Below are 23,375 nucleotides of genomic sequence, written 5' to 3'. Positions count from 1 at the left end.
TCTGAAATGAAGAAGGGAAGGCAAATAATTTCATCCCATCAGATATACGTTCTGTCAGTCATATTGAGACATACACTATACTTTGTAACTCCTCTTTATACATGCATAGATTCATACACTTTATACACTGCATAGATTCATAAAGGGGGAAAAAAAGGATAGGCCCTTCCCCCCACCCACACCCCTTGACAGACACTAAATCCCCTTAACGTAAGGGAAGGAGATTTTGGTACAAGCACAGATTCACTCAAGGTTCAATACAGACTGCAAAGAATATTGTTGCATTGCACTTTCAGAGGGGTAATTATCCATCTATTGTAGCAAGCACAGGAAGCCATGTGGCATCTTAGAAACATAGGAATTGGTTTTCTACTGAGTCAGATCATTGGTCCATCTAGCTCAGCCTTGTCTGAGGCTGCAGTCCTACCCACACTTACCCAGGAGAAAGTCCCATGGACTATCATTGTTAAAAGCATCTTCATAGTAGCCTGTACTATGTACAGATAGTAGCCTGTACTATGTACTTCAAGTACAGATCTGTGACATTTCCCCAAATGTAGTTACACACCATGGTAGCATCAAGTCTAATATCTCAAAAATAAAATGTTGAAATGAATGGGGACCCACCTGAAATTGGCTTGTGACCCACCTAGTGGATCCCAACCCCACAGTTTGAGAAACACTGCTCTAAACAATTTTAAGATTGGGCTTCCAGGCTCTATATTCTGTACAAGCAAGAAAGAAGAAAAATATCTATTGTCCATAGGCTTGCTACAGAAATGTTCAAAAACATTTAGGTCAAATATTGCAGGTTTTAAGACCTCTGAATTCAGTTCTGAACATTTGGGTAGCCATTTCAAAATATGTCACACTTTTGTCAAATTTAAATATGTGAATCATGTATTCTCACAATACACACTCTCTCTCTCTCTCTCTCTCTCTCTCTCTTGAGATTTTAACCCTTTAAGTGCCATATCATCTTCATTCCCATTATATTTTAAACCCTCGATGCATTGCAACTTGGAGTAATGCGCACTTGTACAGTAACCTTATGGAGCCTCCAACCGCTAAAACATATTGTGCAACAAGACGATGACCAAAACAAACATGTCTAGAATCTTTAACAAATTGAAGACTTAAATTCTATTGAATGAGTTGACCTGCAGCTGAAATCCACCAATATTCAGTTCAGTAGCTGTATTTTCAGGGAAAATAATGCAGTTCAGGAAAGGCAAATGAAACAAAAAAATAGAGTTTCTCCAATGGGTTTACATGCCTACATAAGAACATAATCTCTGCCTAAATCTCTGCCTTCTGCCAGTTATCTGAGCAAACACAAAGCATCACATATTTAGGGTAAAGTTTAGCTACATTTATGGAGTTGAGAGAAGTATAAGAACATAAGAAGGCCCCACTGGATCAGGCCATAGGCCCATCTAGTCCAGCTTCCTGTATCTCACAGCGGCCCACCAAATGCCCCAGGGAGCACACCAGATAACAAGAGACCTCATCCTGGTGCCCTCCCTTGAAAGGGAAGTAGTGTGCTAGTAAAATCAGATGAAGAAACAACAGTAGGGACTTGCCTTTATATACCAAAGAGGTATAAAGTATTCTTTATATATAGTCTGCTTGTGTGATTTTAAGACCATTATTCAACCACAGGAGCTCTATTCCAATTGACATTCCAAAGATGGTCCAAACGTATTACAGACCTTTTGTCTCAAAATAGTAGAAGCTTAAGGGGGCAGAGATAGCACTGAGAGGTCACATTCACAGGTTGAGGCAATACGCTTTAAACTGCATAAGTCTCATTAGTGTTAATGGGATTTGGATGGCTACAAGACCATGTATTAAGACCATAGCCACTGTTTCCAGAGTAAGAGTAAGTTAAAGCCAGTTACATTTCTACCCTCTGGGTCAAAAGAGAAAAGAAAGGTTATAGATTGAATTAAAAAAATGAGGGCAGATAAGGAATTAACAGTTTTGAAACAGCAGGGAAAAGTGGAATGGTAACATGGTAGAAGGTAGAGAGTGACAGATGAGGGGATAAAGCATTGGGGGAGAAACCATAGCAGAGATCAGTGGTAAAGCATATATTATGTTTATAAGAAGCCCCCAGATTCAATCCCCAACCAAAAAAGTAGCATTTGATGAGAAAGAGCCCTAAGTTGAGAAGCTGGAAAACCACCACCTGTCAGTCAATACTGGGCATGATAGAGCAGTAGTCTGACTCGGTGAAGGCAGTGACATACACCCATTCAAGACTGAGGTTCTCAAACTGGGGTGTTGTGATACCCCCTCAGTGGTAAGGAAGGTGTTATGATGTGATAAGTGACCCACTTCAGAAAGTCACCAACTTTCTTTATCCAGCTCCTCAATGCCACAGGCACCCTGCAAAATAACTGATGCACCAACATTCCTTCCCACATCAAAATGATGTGCATAGACATTGTAGCATGAAGGAATGACTGGATAATGACTGGAATGACTACCCCAACCCATGAGGCTGGACACATGCTAGACCTGGTATTTTTGTCTGGGCAAAGGGATGGTGATCTGGATGTGGAGGAGATCAACATCACTCCGTTGTCATGGACAGATCACTTCCTGGTAAGGTTTAGACTTGTTGCGGCCTCCTGTCTCCGCAGAGGCAGAGGACCTTATTGTTTGGTTTGCCCCCGTAGACTGATGGATCCGAATGGTTTCCTGAGGGCTCTGGGGGATTTTCTTGCTGCTAAGGCCAGTGACTCATCTGAGGCTCTGGTTGATCTCTGGAACACAGAGATGGCCAGGGCTGTGGATGAGATTGCTTGTGAGCGGTGCCTCCCACCCAGCAGAGTCAAAGTGGCTCCTTGGTTTACCGAAGAGCTTCGAATGATGAAGCGGCAGGGTAGGCATCTTGAGCAACGGTGGAGGAAGACTCCACAGAAGACTTCGTGACAGAAGACTCGGGTAAGCCACCACAGCCCCAGTGAGTCTTCTTGGATTTGCACCACCTCAGGAGGCGGCACAGGTTCAAGGAAAACAGAGCGACTTCAAGCCACTCTGCACTGCACAGGGAACAGGGTTGGGATTTGGCATAACAGGTGGGTTCCAGCTCCTCCTCCCGCTCCCTGCCAACCCACCCCGGGACCACCCTCCCCGGCCCCAGAACACCTCCCTCCCGCCTCCTCCCCACCTTCCCCAGACCCCTACGTCAGCCAAGTTTGGCCGACTCAACCCTCCACAAGTTGGTGCAGAAGATGGATGCAGCCTCCATGGGCTGTTGCGTGTCCCTGCACCATCCCAGCCGACTCTTGAGGAGGTGCAAACATGCTTTACGGCATGTTTGCGACATCCTCCTGGGTCAGTGCAAGGGACTTGCACCAGCCTAGGGCACAGTCAGGATTGCACCCTTAGTCATCCAGTATGTCATGTAGTTGAGTGGAGTTGGAATCCTTGTCTCCCTGGTCCTAGTCTGACGTACTAATAACTATCGCACATTGGCTTTTTCACTCACCACAGCTGTGTTCTGGATTGCCACCCAGTTATGTTGTCCCAAACAACTCAGTGGGATATACAAGAACTGAGCCAGTTTCTATCTTTATAAACCTATCCTCAGGTCTGTTTTTTGGACGCACTGAAGTGTGACAAAGAGACAGAAACTAGGAACCTCTTGCATGTCTGATCCAATGCACATGAATGGATGCACTGAGCAAAATGACTAGTTTTCTTTAAGTGTTTACATCTGAGCTTACAAAGACACACTCTGTTGAAAGTTTTGACGCTGCTTTCTGACTCTTTCCCTACAAAAATTTTTCAAAAGTGAGTTAGATGGCTGAACCATTGACAGGATCTTTCAGCAAGTGTACTTTGGACATAAGAACATAAGAACAGCCCCACTGGATCAGGCCATAGGGCCATCTAGTCCAGCTTCCTGTATCTCACAGCCGCCCACCAAATGCCCCAGGGAGCACATCAGATAACAAGAGACCTCATCCTGGTGCCCTCCCTTGCATCTGGCATTCTGACATAACCCATTTCTAAAATCAGGAGGTTGCGCATACACATCATGGCTTGTACCCCATAATGAATTTTTCCTCCAGAAACTTGTCCAATCCCCTTTTAAAGGCGTCTAGGCTAGACGCCATCACCACATCCTGTGGCAAGGAGTTCCACAGACCGACCACACGCTGAGTAAAGAAATATTTTCTTTTGTCTGTCCTAACCCGCCCAACACTCAATTTTAGTGGATGTCCCCTGGTTCTGGTATTATGTGAGAGTGTAAAGAGCATCTCCCTATCCACTCTGTCCATCCCCTGCATAATTTTGTATGTCTCAATCATGTCCCCCTTCAGGCGTCTCTTTTCTAGGGTGAAGAGGCCCAAACGCCGTAAGGAAGTTTGCCCCAGCCCCGTAATCATCTTAGTCGCTCTCTTTTGCACCTTTTCCATTTCCACTATGTCTTTTTTGAGATGCGGCGACCAGAACTGGACACAATACTCCAGGTGCGGCCTTACCATAGATTTGTACAACGGTATTATAATACTAGCGTTTTGTTCTCAATACCCTTCCTAATGATCCCAAGCATAGAATTGGCCATACATATAGCAGAAATTTTAAAAATTGAAAATAGTGATGCATGTAAATATTTACAACATACATACATGGTCTTTTTTCCTATGATTTTGTTTTTCTATAGCATAGTCCTACGCGAAGTCCTGTTGGCTGCATTTACTGGAACTGAAGCACCTCAGCACAGTACAGTTTTTGCAGAAAGGCAAGACACTAAAATTTGTTCTGTGAGTTGAAAAAAAAAAAGTGCCCTGCTGAGTGTCTTGTATTGCTAGTGTCATTGCTAAAGCACCGTGCTATTTAAGCACAGAAAACTGGGGTGGAATGGGAGAGTTCACAATGCAACTCTCCCGGGTGCCATCAGCACAGGGAAACTGTGATTTAGATATATCTACCTTTTCCCACAGCTCTTCACAAAACAAATGCAATGAGTCTTGTAAACCAAACAGAGATGGAAATCTGTGTATCCATCCTTTATTTGCCATGGCACAAGAACTGTTGAACTGGGGGGGGGGGGAACAAGCTGAATTTAGCCCTATCAGCTGTTTTGTAGCGTTCACTCCTTCCTTCCTTCCTTCCCAGGGTGCCGCTGACTGCTTTGTTCTCCATTCCAGCTGTTTCGTTTTTCCCTTCAGTAGTGGCCTTAACAGACCTTGGAGGAATGTAACACTGGACCACAGGAAGCTGTCCAATGCATTTGGTTTCAAAGTTTTCTTTCCTCTGTGTATGACTTACTTTGCCGGGGACCGTATTCGAGAGTAGCAGAAATCTAGTCTGTCTTTGCCTTTCCTTTTGTGACAACAATGTGGTAATAATTTGTTTGGTTTTTGACCAGCAATTTAGGTAGTGACAATTTCCTGTTCTCCTGTAACTGGCAAATTCTCCCATTGTAATTAGAACCTGCACAATTATATAAATAGGGGAGTAGTTTTAAAAAACCAAGATAAAAACCTTTGATGTTCTTTGCTTCCTACCAGATATAGCTCATAAAAGCAAGCAAGATGCAGTTCTGTTGCTTGCGTGTTTACTTGTTCATTATTTTTATAGAGGTTTCTCACCACGAGGTGAGAAACCTCCATTAAATGAAGGACGTGCAAAGGCAGATTTTGTTCATACTAAAAGCAGCCTGAGGAACAGAAGGTGCAAATTCTTCTTCTGATTCCTTCCTTCCTCACTGATGCAAGCTCTAGCGGCAATAAGAGACTCTGAACAGTGATGACGAAATGTTTGACTGTGCTGGCATCAACAGTGGCACTATGACGCAATGACCATTTAGTAGCACCTCCAAGAGGGATTCTATCAGTGGGTACAAAGTTTCTTTGGGGTGAAAGAGGGAGGGGGTGAAACAGAGTGGGGGACAATGGGGGTGGGTAGCACTTCTGTAGCAGCTGTAGCCCACAGCTGTGCCCCTGAGCTCCCATCCACTCCTTCACGGTAAGCAGATCCACAAGCCAAAAGCTCCTGGAGGAGGCCAGCTTCCTCCCAGATGTGACAGTGTTAAGGAATGTATACATTCCGGGGCCTGGTGCGTGTAGCTTCTGGCAGTAGTTGCCACCATGTGCATCCCGTACAGGCTGGGAGTCTGGGTGAGATTGGAAAATGTAAGATCCCAGGAACTTTCTGGGCCCCTTCCTTTGGTTCCTGGGCCCCCTTTCTGACCCTGGGCCCAGGTACAAATTACCCCATTTACCCCCCTTCTCCTAGGCCCTGCCATTCAGTGTCAAGAATGACAAAGTGTCAGATATGATACAGCACAGGATGACTTGCCACGTTTGATACTGTGTAGGGGTGGCATACAGTGTCATCCCTCCTGAAGAAGAAAGCCTGGTCTCTTATCCATGTCCTGGTCATATCCCAGTTAGACTATTTGCAATGCACAGGTCTTGAAGATTACTTGGAAATTTAAATTGTTTCAAAATAAGACAGCAGGGTTGTTTATTGGCATAAGTGAATTGGAACATATCTTGCAATTTTTAAGCTGGATATGTTAGCTTCTTATGCACTTCCAGGCACAATTCTAAGTCCTTATAAAGTCAGTGATTGCTTGGTAGTAGTGTATCTCAGGAATTAGCCTCTCCTGTATGAGCCCAACTATTGACTGGGGGCCCAATCCTATCCAATTTTCCAGCCCTAGTGCAACCATGCCAATGGGGCATTCACTGCATCCTATGGGGTGGGGGATAACAGAGGCCTCCTTAAGGTAAGGGAATGTTTGTTCCCTTACTTTAGAGCTGCACTGCACCTGCATCGGCGCTGGAAATTTGGATAAGATTGGGCCCTGAGATAATTTAGAGAGTCTCATTTTTGGGTTTCAAGAGGTTCTTCTTTGGGTGATCCTGGAGGCTGAGCAGGTGATAATGTGGGATTGGGCCTTCTTGATAGTAGCACGACTATGCGCAGTGCCTGTTCATAAGAGTTTCAGGCACCAGATGAAAATGATATTTTTTATGACATTTATTCTTGCAGTTAATTTTTATAGCTGCTTGGACTATGATTTATATTTTCGGAATTGGTTTAATAGTATTCTTTGATTTTTTTTTTATAGGCCACCTGGAAAATGCCTAACTGAAAAGTAGTATACATAAGTTTCAGATAAATATATTTTAAATTTAACTGTGAGAAATGTATGCAGTAAATGAATGAGGGCCCAATCCTATCCAATTTTCCAGTGCCTGTGCAGCTGTGCCAATGGAGCGTGCACTGCATCCTGTGGTGGGAAGGCAGTCACAGAGGCCTCCTCAAGTAAGGAAATATTTGTTCCCTTACCTTGGTGCTGTATTGCAGCTGCATTGGTGCTGGAAAGTTGGATAGGATTGGGCCCTGACAGAGCTATGCACCAAAATGTGTCAGTCTTACTTATTTCCAGTTTTGTCCAATAAAAAAAATTCTCGAAGTAGTTAACAACTTTCAAAAAATACAAAGCAATTATTTTAAATATCAACACAGCCAATAAATAATTAAAAACTTGCTTCGATCATAATTTTAAACCTAAAGGCATGATATAAATCATTTAAATAAATAATCAGCAAAAGATCTCCCAAACACGCAAAGGAATAAATATTCAATGCATCACCTGGCAGGACAAAGTTCCAAACAACACAGTCCTGGAACGTGCTGGAATCCCTACCATGTATGCACTGCTGAAACAGACGCCTGTGTTGGCATCTTGAGAATGGATGAGAGAATGGATGGCGTCTTGAGAATGGATGATGGCCGGATCCCAAAGGATCTCCTCTATGGAGAACTCGTGCAAGGAAAGCGCCCTACAGGTAGACCACAGCTGCGATACAAGGACATCTGCAAGAGGGATCTGAAGGCCTTAGGGATGGACCTCAACAAGTGGGAAACCCTGGCCTCTGAGCGGCCCGCTTGGAGGCAGGCTGTGCAGCATGGCCTTTCCCAGTTTGAAGAGACACTTGGCCAACAGTCTGAGGCAAAGAGGCAAAGAAGGAAGGCCCATAGCCAGGGAGACAGACCAGGGACAGACTGCACTTGCTCCCAGTGTGGAAGGGATTGTCACTCCCAGATTGGCCTTTTCAGCCACACTAGACGCTGTTCCAGAACCACCATTCAGAGCGCGATACCATAGTCTTTTGAGACTGAAGATTGCCAACTAGCTGAAGGATGAACACAGATGCAGCCAGGAGGTGGTTTTGGTGTGTTCTAAAATCTTGCTACTAAAACAGAAAAGCTCTGGTCAGGGCTGGATTAAGCTAGTGCAGGGCCTGTAGCATATGTTAAAAAGGGGTCTTCCCCCCCCGACCCATTACATCCCCTCTTGGTCCCTGTCCTATCCTCCCCCTGCCCCTCTGCCAGCCCATGCATAGCTTAGCTGCTTCAGCATGTGCTGGTCTTCTGCAGGTGCAAGCAGTCCTGTGTAGGCCTTCCCACTGGTGCCTCAAACTCTTCCACTGTTGCTACATGCTTTCAGGCACATTTGCGACAGCTAGCACTGGCCACTCCTGCTGAGGATTGTGCCTGCAGTAAAATTAAATTTGTATGAAACTATTTATTTGTATCCCGTTATTAATTAGGTCTGCAGTGATTACATAGTATGCAGCATCTCCAACATGCAAACGACAGAGTTGCCAGATCATGAGATGCCAATTTCACTAGAGACAGCTTGCAAGCATTTAGAGTGGGGCCCTTGAAAATGCAGGGATCATAGCATATGCTACTAGGTTATCCGGCCCTGGGTCTGGTCCCTTATGCCCACTTAAGCATGTTAGCTTAACAGCAGTGTTAGTAAGCTAAACACATATGATGGTTGACACAGGGTTGTTTTAGGAATCTGGTTATAGTTCATGCACTTACAAACAAAATATTTGTTGTACCAGAACAGTTGCATCATATGAATTTATAATGTGCAGAGTCAGAAAGCAGCTATTTCACAATGAGATATCTCTATTGTCATCTCTCTTCACACAACTCACTCTTCTCCAGTTATCAACAGTAGAACAATATAGGTCAGGACAGTACCTCGGGGCCATAACAGACATGAGATGGGAGAAGAGATCGATATCTGGATATCAAATTTTGTAAACATAGTTTAAAACAGCTGCAGGAGTGAACTGATTTAGGCTGCTTTAGCGATACAGTGGGCCTTTGGTATCCATGGACTTGGCACCCATGGATTCCACCATCCATGGATGCCTCCCCTGCATTCTTGAGGCCTGCTGAGGAGGCTGGGGAGGCTCATGGAGTAGACTGCAGGCCTGGCGCAACCTCCAAGTAAGTCATTGCAGCATCAGGTACTGACTTCAGCATCCACAGAATTTGTTGTTTGCGACATTTTCATGAATGAAGCCCTCATGGATAATGAGGCTGTACTGTAATTGTTATACTGTAATTTATTTAATTCTTCTCCTTTCATGCCATTTTCTCAATCTAATTTTCCCTCTAAAGTTCTAAAAGGAATCTGAAGCTCCTTTAGAAAAGAAACAGGGTACAACACATAGTCCTGCTGATTCTCTGTTGAATCTTGAAGCTGCTTTACCTGATGAAAGAAACCTCTTAAGGCAAAATAACAGAATACACAGAACAGAATACATAGAACTAATTACTAATTCTATCCTAGAGTGGATGGTTCAGGATGTCTTTGGAGGCCTGTGTAATTAGACTTCCACCAATTTCATATTCCCTATGCTGGTGACAAACAGCCCAATCCAGACTAAATGCCTGGCACAGGCTACGCTGCAACCTGTGGGGGAATTTTTGGATGCTGGAGGTCTTGAATATAACAATAATATAAAATCAAAACATCTGCTGAATTGATATTGCAATTCTTGGAGATTCCAGAGTTGATGAAAAAGAACTAGAAAAATGACAAAATACCTGTTTTCAAATGGCTGCTTTTTATATACTCAACCTTAGTTTCTGAAGTTTTAAAAATATTCTCCATTTCTGGTTGGTTGGCAACCTTCAGTCTCGAAAGACTGTGGTATAAGCCTACAGCACCCAGTATTCTCAAGCGGTCTCCCATCCAAGTACTAACCAGGCCTGACCCTGCTTAGCTTCCAAGATCAGATGAGATTAGGCATACAGCCTTAAATAGTTTTTCCTGTGCTTCCTTTTACATAACATTCAGACCTCTTTTTTCTTCTTCCACTACCTGATAGATTGTTGTTTTAAAAAGTGGATCATGGGGCTAAAATGTTTGGGAGGCAGAGCACTAGAGTGTGTTTTAAAAAAGAGAGAGAAAAGAGTGGTCACACAGGAGGAGGGGCAACTCCAAAAATGCTATGCACTCTAGCAGAAGTTGGTAGTTGGCAACCTTCAGTCTCGAAAGACTATGGTATCGCGCTCTGAAAGGTGGTTCTGGCACAGCGTCTAGTGTGGCTGAAAAGGCCAATTTGGGAGTGACAATCCCTTCCACACTGGGAGCAATTGCAGTCTGTCCCTGGTCTATCTCCCTGGCTATGGGCCTTCCTTCTTTGCCTCAGACTGTTGGCCAAGTGTCTCTTCAAACTGGGAAAGGCCATGTTGCACAGCCTGCCTCCAAGCGGGCTGCTCAGAGGCCAGGGTTTCCCACTTGTTGAGGTCCACTCCTAAGGCCTTCAGATCCCTCTTGCAGATGTCCTTGTATCGCAGCTGTGGTCTACCTGTAGGGCACTTTCCTTGCACAAGTTCTCCATAGAGGAGATCCTTTGGAATCCGGCCATCATCCATTCTCACGACATGACCGAGCCAACGCAGGCGTCTCTGTTTCAGTAGTGAATACATGCTAGGGATTCCAGCACGTTCCAGGACTGTGTTGTTTGGAACTTTGTCCTGCCAGGTAATGCCGAGAATACGTTGGAGGCAGCGCATGTGGAAAGCATTCAGTTTCCTCTCCTGTTGTGAGTGAAGAGTCCATGACTCGCTGCAGTACAGAAGTGTACTCAGGACGCAAGCTCTGTAGACCTGGATCTTGGTATGTTCCGTCAGCTTCTTGTTGGACCAGGCTCTCTTTGTGAGTCTGGAAAACGTGGTAGCTGCTTTACCGATGCGTTTGTTTAGCTCGGTATCGAGAGAAAGAGTGTCGGAGATTGTTGAGCCAAGGTACACAAAGTCATGGACAACCTCCAGTTCATGTGCAGAGATTGTAATGCAGGGAGGTTAGTCCACATCCTGAACCATGACATGTGTTTTCTTCAGGCTGATTGTCAGTCCAAAATCTTGGCAGGCCTTGCTAAAACGATCCATGAGCTGCTGGAGATCTTTGGCAGAGTGGGTAGTGATAGCTGCATTGTCGGCAAAGAGGAAGTCACGCAGACATTTCAGCTGGACTTTGGACTTTGCTCTCAGTCTGGAGAGGTTGAAGAGCTTTCCATCTGATCTGGTCCGGAGATAGATGCCTTCTGTTGTAGTTCCAAAGGCCTGCTTCAGCAGGACAGCGAAGAAGATCCCAAACAAGGTTGGTGCAAGAACACAGCCCTGCTTCACGCCGCTTCGGATGTCAAAGGGGTCTGATGTGGAGCCATCAAAGACAACAGTGCCCTTCATGTCCTTGTGGAAGGATCTGATGATGCTGAGGAGCCTGGGTGGACATCCAATCTTGGGGAGAATCTTGAAGAGGCCATCCCTGCTGACCAGGTCAAAAGCCTTCGAGGAGAGCTCAAGCAGATTACAAGGCCTGTCCCAGTGAGCGCAACCTGCAGGTCCTCCGAGCTGCTCGCAGCAAAGTCCAACGGACTGCCAGGAGATGTGCTAATGACTACTGGCTCCAGCTCTGTTCCGAGATACAGATAGCAGCTGACATGGGCAACATCAAGGGGATGTATGATGGTATCAAGCAGGCCCTAGGTCCAACACAGAAGAAAATTGCCCCTCTGAAGTCTGCCGCAGGCGAGGTCATCCAGGATCGGGCGCAGCAGATGGAACGCTGGGTGCAGCACTACTCTGAGCTATATTCCAGAGAAAATGTAGTCACCGAAGAAGCACTGAACAACATTGAGTGCCTGCTTGTGCTGGAGGAGCTTGACAGTGAACCAACCCTAGAAGAACTTCACATGGCCCTGGACTCCCTTGCCTTTGGCAAGGCACCTGGAAAAGACAGCATCCCTGCTGAAGTCCTAAAGTGCTGCAAAGAGATCATCGTCACTGAGCTGCATGAAATCCTTTGTCTCTGCTGGAGAGAAGGTGGAGTACCTCAAGACATGAGGGATGCAAACATCATCACGCTGTACAAGAACAAAGGCGACAGGGGTGACTGCAACAACTACCGTGGCATCTCTCTCCTTAGCGTTGTAGGAAAGTTGTTTGCCTGAGTTGCACTAAAGAGGCTCCAGGTACTTGCAGAGAGCGTTTATCCAGAATCACAGTGCGGATTCCGAGCCAACAGGTCCACCACTGATATGGTATTCTCCCTTAGACAACTGCAGGAGAAATGCAGGGAACAACAACAGCCACTCTTTATAGCCTTCATAGATCTGGCAGAAGAAGCTAACACAAAAACCTGTGCTGCATATATGGTTTTTGGTACAATCATAGCTTCAAAGGACTGAGAAATAACTCATGCAGACTCTTAGTTAATGGCTATGCAACGTACGAATGATCCATGGCCTGCTGTGTAAGAACTAATATACTAAGATTCACAACTGTGACCTCTAGCCAGCTCTTCATTGTCCTCTTGTAATGACATAGCAGTTCCTACAACATTAAAATAGCTTTTCTTTTATTTTCCTAGGAAACGGAATCTCACAGGCAAACAAACATTTGGGGTAGGTATGGGGGGGGGGTTAAAAAGGCATTCTGAACACAAGTTTAACCAAGACATGCTTTTCCCCCTTATTTAAATATTATGATGTCCTTCAAAACATATAAAATGTAGCTCTGTAAAAGTTGCAAAGACATTTGTGCTGAGTTCTGAAGGTGTTTTACCAGTATACCAGAGTCTGATGTCAACAGAACCCTATCCAGTACTGTGTTTGTATATAAGTATATATTTATAACATTCACCTTTACCAATTAACAGTTCAAGCCAGAGAAGAGTTTTGCTAGTGAAATATCTGCATTTGCATAAACACCCCTTTTGCAAGCTGACTGCCATGTTATCCATGTGAGAGTTACAACCCCTATTTTCCAGAATTGTTAGAAAAGGACTGAAAATGGAAATTTAATACCACCATAGAGTGTAACAAATTCCTGTCTTCCTTCTCACAGGCTTCTTAAAATCCAAAAAGATCATTTTTATCCTCTCCCAAATTTCCCCTGCAAAGCTGGTGCAGGGAAACTGGGCCCAACCATCCAGAATCCAGATAATCAGGCTGATTGTATTGAGAGCTCTTCTAATTAGAGTGCAAGTGGATGTTAAGAAATGACATGAAACCACTGAGTATGATAAACCTTATTTCCAGTAAAAATATCCACATTGATGGCCATATCTGACATCCCTAAGTCTGAACGTAATGCACACTGTTAAGTGCTCATGTCCCACTTATCAGAGCAGAGTCATTCTAGGACCTGCAGTACTGCCTGGAGTTTAAAAGTCCTCAGAGGCTTATGATATCTTTGCAATATTTGTTTTATTCACAATTACAGAGGTTTGTTATTACACTCCTGAAGACAACATCAGCTACATTGGTGATCTAAGCATGTTAGCTGCCAGCCCTTTCTCTAGGATTCCATCCCAACTCTCTTTCCCTCTTCCAGGATCTATCATACAGTCTTTGTTTTCATTCACTCCCAAGGGGGGGGGGGGAATCACCTTACGTCTTGCCCCCCCCTCCAGTGATAGGATGTACTTGAGCAGATGTACTGTGTTAACCTTGAGCTGTTGTTGTGAGATTGCAGATCTCTGATGGAGATGGTTGGCAACCTTCAGTCTTGAAAGACTATGGTATAAGCCTACAGCACCTGATACTCCCAGGTGGTCTCCCATCCAAGTACTAACCAGGCCTGACCATGCTTAGGTTCCAAGATCAGACAAGATCAGGTATGTGCAGGGTAACAAACCCTTGTATCCGGAGATATTGCAGATGGAAGCTCCCATTCAAGTAGCTTTTTGGGCCATTGACATTTGTTAACCCTCTTTTGTTCATTCCAGGCAATTGGCTAAGCAGTGCCTCCAGGTCTGGCTCTAGTGTCATGCTCATTCACACCACCAAATCTCAATCTCACAACAATAGCTCAAGGTCAACAAAGCTAAAATCATATGTTAAAATCAAACAAAAATGTATTGAGCAGAATCTGGCTCCATACATGATGCAGATAATAAGATAACAAAGGACTCTCTATTTGCCTTTTTCACCTGAGGGAAAAATAATCTTCCAAAACCTGTATTTTTGGACTTTCCATCTTTCCGTATAGACTATCAGGTGAAGAACCTCTGCATGCCTGCCATGGAAACCTAGAAGTATTGCAGAGGACTCTTGAGTATCTTTTCAGGTACACACTCAGCTCATGTCAGGCCCTGGCCTCACTGTCTCCCCATTGGAGCTGAAAGTGCCCCCCAACACTCTCCTGCACCTGAACATTGCAGAGAAATATCAGCAGTAGTGAGCAAGCTATTTTTCAGGGACATTTGTCCACCGTTGCAGACATTCTCACTGAAGAACCTTAATAATCTTCTGAGGAACCTCAGGGTTCCCAACAGCTTAACTACAATAAAGTTTGAAACAACAGTTTGATCAGTGTATTGAGAGATAAGATGATTTCACAATTCAGAAGTCGAGAAACTTGTAAACAACTCATAGCAACAAATAAAGACAATATCATGTTGGGCTTCTCTTTGTGTGTAACTAAGGGCCATGGTTCAAGATACCAATCGTAAAAGAATAATCTAAGCTATCAAAGGCTCATGGGCCAATCCTATCCAATTTCCCAGTGCCAGAGCTGTTGTGCCAAAGGGGTATGCACTGCTTCCTGTGTTGGGGGTGCAGTCACAAAGGCCTCCTCAAGGTATGGGAACATTTGTTCCCTTACCTCAGGGCTGTATTGCGGTTGCACTGGTGCTGGAAAATTGGACTGGATTGGGTCCTAAGTCAAGCTAAACTTAAACACTTTAAAGTTCCATGGATTTCAGTGGAAAAGTTAAGCACGTGTTTATCTTCCTGTCATTGAAACTAAGACTTAACTTTGCCTCAGTGTTCCACATTCATTGAATTACACATGTTCCATAAAAACCAATCTATGGACTACTTCTTTTTATATCTAAGGTCATAATGATAACACTAAGTAATCTTTAGTTGTATTCTCCAGTTGGTGCAGTCCTCCGTACACTTTTGGGCCATAGCTCAGTGGGAGAGCATAAGTGAACATGCTTTGTATGCAAAAGGTCTCAGGTTCAATCTCTGGCATCTCCAATTAAAAGGATTAGGTAGCAGATGAAGGGAAAGATCTCTGCCTGAGACTATAGGGAACCACTGCTAGTCAGATTAGATGATACTAGGCTAGATAGTCCAATACTCCAATTGCAAGTAAAGGAACTTCCTAGGCACATCTCCCATCTGTGCACAGTATTCTTTTTTGCATGAGGATTAACCATTAAAATATATAACACAGAGGAAATTATGTTTTATTTCTTTACTCATAAACTCATTTGTACCACACCTTTCCAGGCAGAACAGAACAACCCACAGCTCACCATGACATGAAAACACTATCATAAAACACACTGGTAAGTGGACAGAGAGCATCTGTGTGTTGAATCTCAGAAGGTTGACAATTAGGTCTGATTATCCAAAGCATATTCTGTTCTCTTTGAGGCATTTTTGGCATATATTAGGTACTCCTCAATCAGGACTGAATTAACCATTATGCTAAGAACTTCAGAGTAGAAGCCAGTCAAATTGAACTCTAAATACACATTCTTCTATGGGTGCACTCCTATACACACTTAGCTGGAAGTAAGTCCCTCTAAAATCAGTGGCACTTACTTCTGAGCAGACATGCATAGGATTATATATCAAGTATATATTTCCCCATGTAAAAAAGTACCTGTTTTGAGCTAAACTTTAAAATTCCAGCAGCTATGTTTGCTGATATGTACAGCTGACTTCACAATGCAGTCAGCCCTTTTAATTCGTGGGAGAGCCATTCCAGGACACCCCATGTTTGGCAAACAAACAGGCTTTTTAGGGCTCTGGGAGGCCTTCTGTGGCCCACAGAAGCTTCCATGGGCCTCCGCAGGCATCCTGAGGACCCCAGAAAGCCACTTCCGGTTTGATGAGCAAACCAGAAGTGGCTTTTCCCTGGTATCCACAACATCTGCTGTGAGTCAAATCTGCAGATGCCAGATCTGCAGATACTGGTGTTACACTATAGTACTTTTCTGACGAGTACCACATTGCTTGCTTGGGTTGGATACCAGACTTTTCAACTTTGCTAATACGTACTGAATTCAGAAACTGAGATAATAATGTGGATACTGAATTTTTAACATACAAAAATGTCTCCATGGCTCACTCCTGCTGAATGCCATCTTATTAACTGCTTATTCATGTCACATAAAATAAGTACACTGATTTTCCTGTCAGATGCTGGAGGGCATCATTGCCTGACCAGAAGGTGGTAGAGACAATAAGCTTTTTGGGAATACTGGAAAAGGGGCCCAGGGTACCCAAGAACAAAGTATTAACATATATCCCTCCCCAGAATTTTAGATCTGGCCATGGCCTGATCACTGCACTGCTGGGACTGAACAAAGGCACAGTAAATTCTGATTCACTTCCTAGGTTGACAAGAGAATCCCAAAATTTAATTCACTACCCATTAACAACTTCTTTTCCCTAGCTACAACAACATAGCAAGCATTAGAGGAGACAGTTGAGAAAACAGTAGTCAAAGCTGGAAGCTGACCAAAAAATGAGGCATTAAACCTTGTCCCATATTGGTGTCTGATCAAAGCAGATGTGACTTCTCAGCACTAAGTACATACAGATTGCTCAGAGACACTTCAAGTTCTTGCCTTAATCATTTTATTTTAGAAGCTGCACCTGTTCTCACACTAAAAGCTGAGATGCCTCCTTTCACCTTTTGATGTTATTTCACCTAGTGTGGATTTGGATAAAAAATTGGGATTCTATTTTGAAAGCAATCAGACAGCGTAATGTCTCTCATTTCCCTCATGTCTTTCATTATACAGGTTGAATATCCCTTATCCAGACTGCCTGGGACAGGAAGGTGTTTGGATTTTGAATTTGTCTGGATTTTGAAATAATTACAAAATATAATGAGAAATGCTTTCTTGCTCTTTTCATGTTACCCATATGGATGTCTGCTGGCCTTCTTGACATTTTTCAACTATTTCTGTACAGGTAAATACCACGCAGCAAAGAACAGAACTTTCAGCCTGTACCTGAACTAATGCCCACACTACAGAACATCTTGGCAAAAACATGCAGATTTCAGAATAGTCCAGATAAGGGATAATCTACCTGTGCTTCTGCTTCTTATGCAGGGCAAACGATTAAGACTTCATTCAGATACGTTCTCGTTCTCTCTCTCTCTCTCTCTCTCTCTCTCTCTCTCTCTCTCACACACACACACACACACACACACACACAATCATGCACACACTCTCATATTCTCTCCCTATTCTCTTCACCACAAATATACTATAAAAAAAACTCTACTCATAAAGTCTTGTCATAAAATAAGACTGGAAACAGTCAGCTGTTTAATTCTTGCTTTTGAGCACACCAGAATCAAAAAGCACTAATTTAACCAAGCTGGATAAATGCATCCGCATTTACATTAAAAAGCTAGCTGAACATCTGGCTTCCCACTTGGGAATCTCCACCTTCTGCAAACCATACAAAAGCCATGTCAAGTGTCTGTCTTCTGTGAACTTTGGTTCCGTGTGGGGAACCTCCAAACCTCAAATACAGAGTCAGTGCATATTTACATAGGGGGATTGTTTTCATCAGTTACTATTTCTAGGGGAAGATTTTTATCTGATTAACAGCCCAGTCCTAACCTGTATCTGCCCTGTATCCAGAGCAGGGTTGGGGCCACCTGTGGCTTTGCCCAGGGTAAGGGGAATTCCTTTCCCTTACCCTGGGTAAAGCCACAGCAGCCCCAATAGGGTTACTTGGATCTGCACCACCTCTTAAGGGGTGGCACAGATTTGTGCAGCTCAGAGCTGCTCTGGGCTGCCTGGGACTGAGGTTAGAATCTGGCACAAGTGCTGGATCCTGGACCCACACCCCACTCACCTTCTGCCCACCACCCTCCCTATCCTCCCAAAATGCTTCCTTCCCAGACCCCCCCCCCCCCAAGACCTCTGCCACCGGCCTGATTCAGGTAGTGCGGGCTTACCTTTGAGCCAGTCCAAATGAGTTTGGGCCAGCCTCCCAGTTCTCTTGGTGGAGGCAAAGTGCTTTATGGCACTTTCGCAACACCACTGGGCCTGGATCGTGCCCTAAATCATTCATGTTTTATGCATTACTGCTGTCAACAAATATCTAACAAGTCATTTCTGTGTCTGAGGAAGGCTTTTCTCTCCACAAATTCACAAGCGATAGGATAGGACCATACAAATTCAGAAGATCCATCTGATTTGGGGGATAGTTATACAAAGAAGTGTAAGTAGAAATTACTCAAGGTTGACCTCTGTGGGATCTGGTTAATGGATGGGAGGGATCTGAACAACATAATGAGATTTCTTCTAATGGATGTATTAGGAATTTCAAAAACCAAATGCTAACCAAATTTCAATAACAAAATGCTATTAAAATACAATTAAAATACCTTTTGTGATTCTTCAGTGGCTTTATATTTGTGGCTTATTTTAGGACTATTGTTTTGTTAGGATTAGCTCATAACGATTAAAACTAATTATAGTTTTATTGTAATTTATTTATAGTAATAGTGGTAGTACAAGAAAAATACTTTAAAAGGAATATTGGAGAATGTACAAATGGCACATTTATGTGTCCTACCATTTATCAGCCAACTAGAAGAGGACCAGCTATTCATTTTTTTGCTGCTGCACTACGTGAAATATTGACACTATCTGCAGTGATTATGGACTCATCTTTATTCAAACTGTTCAATAGTTACATAAATAAAGTGCATTAGAGAATGTAAATACAGCACCATATACCAGATGCGCCTATCATGATTACTTCATCCATTATAACTTTCTTGTCAATGCCATTAAGGGTTGAGCACTTTATATCAGAATCAATTCCTAATCATCACAGAAAGCTTTAATATACGAGTCGTACTACTCGTATATTAAAGCTATTAATGGTCGTACTACTAGACCAGTGGTTCCCAAACCTTTTTGCATTGGGACCCAGCTAAAAAACGTTTCACTTTACCAGCTGCTCAGGATTCTGTGGCGAGCAGCAGTCTCCCTGCAAGGAGCAGGTTAACACTTGATGCACAAAGCCTCATCTGGCCTGTTAGTTTTGTGAACCACCAAAAAGTGAGTCACAAACCACAGGTGGGCCCTGGACCCACATTTTGGAAACCACTGTACTAGACAATTCAAATTACAGCAACAAAAATGGCCAGCTGGTACTTTTATCTTTTTTTTCAGATACAGCAATACCTTTCACTTTTGTCTACTTAGGGACCAGATCATGGACAACAGTAGTAGCATACAGTGGTAAAAAATGGATGAATATCAAAGCATTGCCCTGACCACACTTAGGACCCATTGTGAATATATTAAAGCATCTTTGGATCTATTTTGCAGCTTGTGATGGTTCTGTTGCCAGCCCACCAGCCACAGGGCAGTAGGCACTCTGGGGCCTCAGCAATGGAGCCTGGCCTGTTCAGCAATTGTTGGTGCCTTTTTCCAACAGCAAACCATGGCCACTGCTTTTTCAACACCACAACACATTCTGGGCAGGTGGTTACTTGCCACAGGCATCACCCACCTTGCCAGACCCCAGCTTCCCCTGCGTGGTTCTACAGCAAGTCGGTTGCTTACTGCAGAGCTATGCAGCTTCTGGGCCTCAGCTTAGCTGCATTTCTCTTCCTCACTGAGGGAGTTGGGCTTGGGGCTGGTGCTTGCCAGCACTTGGGCCAGCAGCACGCCGAGCCCACTCCTTTTTTTCCTGCTGGTACAGTAGCTGAGGCCAAAACCAGCTCAAAAGAAAACAGCACATGAAGTTGCCCTGCCTTGCTGGGGCCTCGTGGGGTTGCAGGAATGTGGCCGCACACATGGCAAACATGCGGACAAAATTTGAAAAGTGGCTATAACTGAAAATAGCTGAAAGAGCAAAGCAATGAATGTCATAGTATTATAGCAGCTAGCCACAGGTTTGCGTCCAGTGCTTCCCAGATTTTGGAACTGCATCCCATTTAAATAAGAATGGAATGCTTTGGTGTCAGGAAATTTTCTGGAATACCAGGAGAAATCTACTAAATCTAGAGACATTGATATTGGCAGGTCGCTCAATAATCATCCCTGGAAAGAGGGATTAATTCTCATGCTCATCAGAATTGAATCTGAGAAAGAATTTTTCCCCAGGTCAAACTACCTAGTGACATTAGAGGATTTTTGTTTTGCTTTTGTGTTCCAGTATAAGCATGTGGTTTAAGTTAAGGCTGAATTATCTAGGGTCTGTGGGCAGCTCTCTGCAAAGTATTCCCCCCCCCCCACCTGCTTGTTGCACCTTTTACCTTGGAATGCACAAATTGATCTGTGGCAGGCTAGCAGGTAAATAAAATAAGACCCAATAAAATAAAAAATTTAGAGGAGAGCAATCATTTATACAGGGACACAACAAGCAGGAAGTTATCCTGTGCAAGCTCCACTGAAATAAGCAATTGTGTTCTTGTGCAATTCCCATTCATTAAAATACAGCTTGCACAACCAAACCTCTCCATGGACTTCACACTACTTTTCACATAGAGTGAGTCCTTGTTACATTAACACCATTTTCCAACATGGCCTCTGTTATTATCACTCCTCATAGTCTGAAATGATTTAGTTGACAAACCATTTGATCTGCTTAATACTGCAAAGAACATGGCTATTTCTGTGAGTTCTATATTTATTTTTAAGTAGGCATACCAGTCAAGTCACCACACAGAGCGCTGAAATGGTTAATTAACGAAATCCTCTTAGAAACCTGTCACTTAGAATGAAATGACCACATAAGGTCTTTAGTGAGGAACAAATCCTAAAGGAATTAAAGTCCGGGCTCAGTGCATTCGAAATAGAACGAGCTTCACCTACCCCACATGCAGCCCTGTACAAATGAACTCTCACTTACCCTCTGCATGATGGGTTTGTCATCCTTGATTTGTACCGCCAAGCCAAGATCAGACAATCTGCAGTTGCCATTATCATCCAGGAGGACATTTTCCGGCTTCATGTCCCTATAGACTATTTTGATGGAGTGAAGATGCAGGATCCCACATGTGATCTGAGCTGAGTAGAAGATGACCCTGTCCATTTCCAAGCCTCTTTCACCTACATTGTAGATGTGATATCTAAGATCCCCTCCATTCATCAGGCTCATGACAAGACACAGGGCAGTTTTGCTCTGATAAGCATAGGCCAGCGTGACTATGAAAGGGCTATTGACTTGCTCAAGGATCTCCTTCTCCAGCAGAGCCATTTTCTCACCATTTTTCTTCTTCAGTCGTTTTTTGTCCAGCTTCTTACAGGCATACATCTTGCCAGTATTTTTCACTTGGATGGCAGAAACCTAAAGCGACAAGTTTCAAGAGGAAAAAAGTCTATAAGCAACATGGGATGGAAACTGGAGAGAATACTTGTCACCTTCAACCATAACATCTGTTTGCTCAGTTTGCATCCTAATACCTTGTTTACAGTGCAACCAAAGCCTGTTTACTCAGCAGAAAGTACCACTGAGTTCAGTGGAGCTTACTTGCTAGTAAGTGTGTTAAGGATTGCAGTCTTAGATGGTCAGGACCAGGTCACGACCATGTACAATAACTTCTGGGTTTTCTACCATGCCCTGTGCACTGTTGAATGTTTAAATAGCAGCAATAGTAGGGGATCTACTAATCTCATTAGAGATGAAATAACCCACTCTGAGCAACTTGGAGGAAGGAATGTGAACATGACAAATTAAAAAAATAAGCCTCAGCCTAATGCTCCTGATTTAAATGCAGGCTTGATAAGCAGTGGAAAGGACCAAAGATAGGTTTGCATTACAAGATCTTGCATAAGCAGGGACCTAGGTAGGTGCTCAATGTCTGCTGTCTCCTGAAGGCCATTCATTGCACTATGCAACTCCTTGCATGGTATAATAAAGTATAGGCAGAGTTGCTCCTTACCTCTCCAAAGCCTCCCTTGCCCAGCACTCTGAACTCTTCAAAGAGTTTCTCGCTCACAGGTTGCCGCTCAAAGGCTTTCCACTGCAAGAACTTATCAAAGAATGGGCTAGTTTGGAAGTCCTCAAAGGGTTTTCCTCTAAGGAAAGCATTTGTCTCTTCCCTGGCTGATTGTAAGACTTTCTCAAAATCACTCTTGGCAGCTGACTGGCACTTGTTGGCCAGGTCTTCACTGATGAATTTCAGATAGCTGTTGCTGCTTTTCTTCAGGTACATGTTGACCATACCCTCTAGGAGGCTTTCCTTGACGTTATCCTCTGCCACATCCCAGCTGGCTACTTCATCCATGAAGTCCCTAGCCAACAGGTATTCAGGCACCTTGTACAGGAAATCCCGGAAAAAACTCTTGCCAATGGGCTGTTGCTCACAAATGCTGTCATAATCCACAACAATAGACTGCCTGACTTCAGCGCATTCCTCAATCTTGGGCAATGCAAGGGTCCTGCGCCTTTTTTGCATCTCCTTGGGGTCAGCATCTCCACTTTTTCGGGCCTGCAGGTATGCCGTATTGGCGATCAGGTTATCCAGTCCCCCCATGTCACACATCTTGGCGGTCTCTGAGGCTAGAAAAACCTAGCAGTGGCAAAAATACTGGCTAGCCCTGGGGCAGCTGCCCTGGTATTGCTTTCCCCGCGCCACTGCCTGGGTGTAGGTGTGGCCTTCTGAGAAATGGTTGGGAGACTGACTGCTTTAGCATTAAATACCTCGCAAGGATTTTCAGTAAGTATCTTTAGGTGAACGTACTATTCATGGAAAGTGGCTGGTAAGAGGTTTCTCTCTAAGGAGCTTTGAGTTTGCTATCTATAGCTAAAAGGATGACATCCCGGGAAAACCTCGTTGCCTGGGTATACATTTCTTAATTCAGACCCCCTCCCTACATTGAAAGTATACCAGGTTCTTCTGTAGGCACCTCTCTTACACCACCCTGACCTCAGCATCTACCCCACGTTTAGTGAGAGCATGATACTTCGCCTTTTCAAATAGCTTATGATCTCCTGCACACCATTCGTGTCAAACCCTTATAGATATGTCAAAGCATGCCCGTTCTTTGCCATCCACATTCTTTGAAAGAGGTG

The 23,375-nt window shown here is 43.9% G+C and overlaps 1 protein-coding gene across 1 annotated transcript in view; it reads right to left on the bottom strand.

Moving 5' to 3' along the window:
* GRK7 (G protein-coupled receptor kinase 7) overlaps nucleotides 1-22,845 on the bottom strand; it is a 40,420-nt gene extending 17,575 nt beyond the window's left edge. Inside the window, exons 1-2 of the mRNA XM_066619747.1 lie at nucleotides 22,243-22,845; nucleotides 21,210-21,647 (exon numbers count right to left, since the gene is read on the bottom strand). Coding sequence (XP_066475844.1) covers nucleotides 21,210-21,647; nucleotides 22,243-22,845 — 1,041 coding nt within the window. The remainder of the gene's footprint in view (nucleotides 1-21,209; nucleotides 21,648-22,242) is intronic.
* Nucleotides 22,846-23,375: the final 530 nt, after the last annotated feature.

This window comes from Tiliqua scincoides, chromosome 3, assembly GCF_035046505.1.
Source record: "Tiliqua scincoides isolate rTilSci1 chromosome 3, rTilSci1.hap2, whole genome shotgun sequence".
Classification (NCBI taxonomy): domain Eukaryota; kingdom Metazoa; phylum Chordata; class Lepidosauria; order Squamata; family Scincidae; genus Tiliqua; species Tiliqua scincoides.
This window is presented reverse-complemented; position numbering and strand designations above follow the sequence as displayed.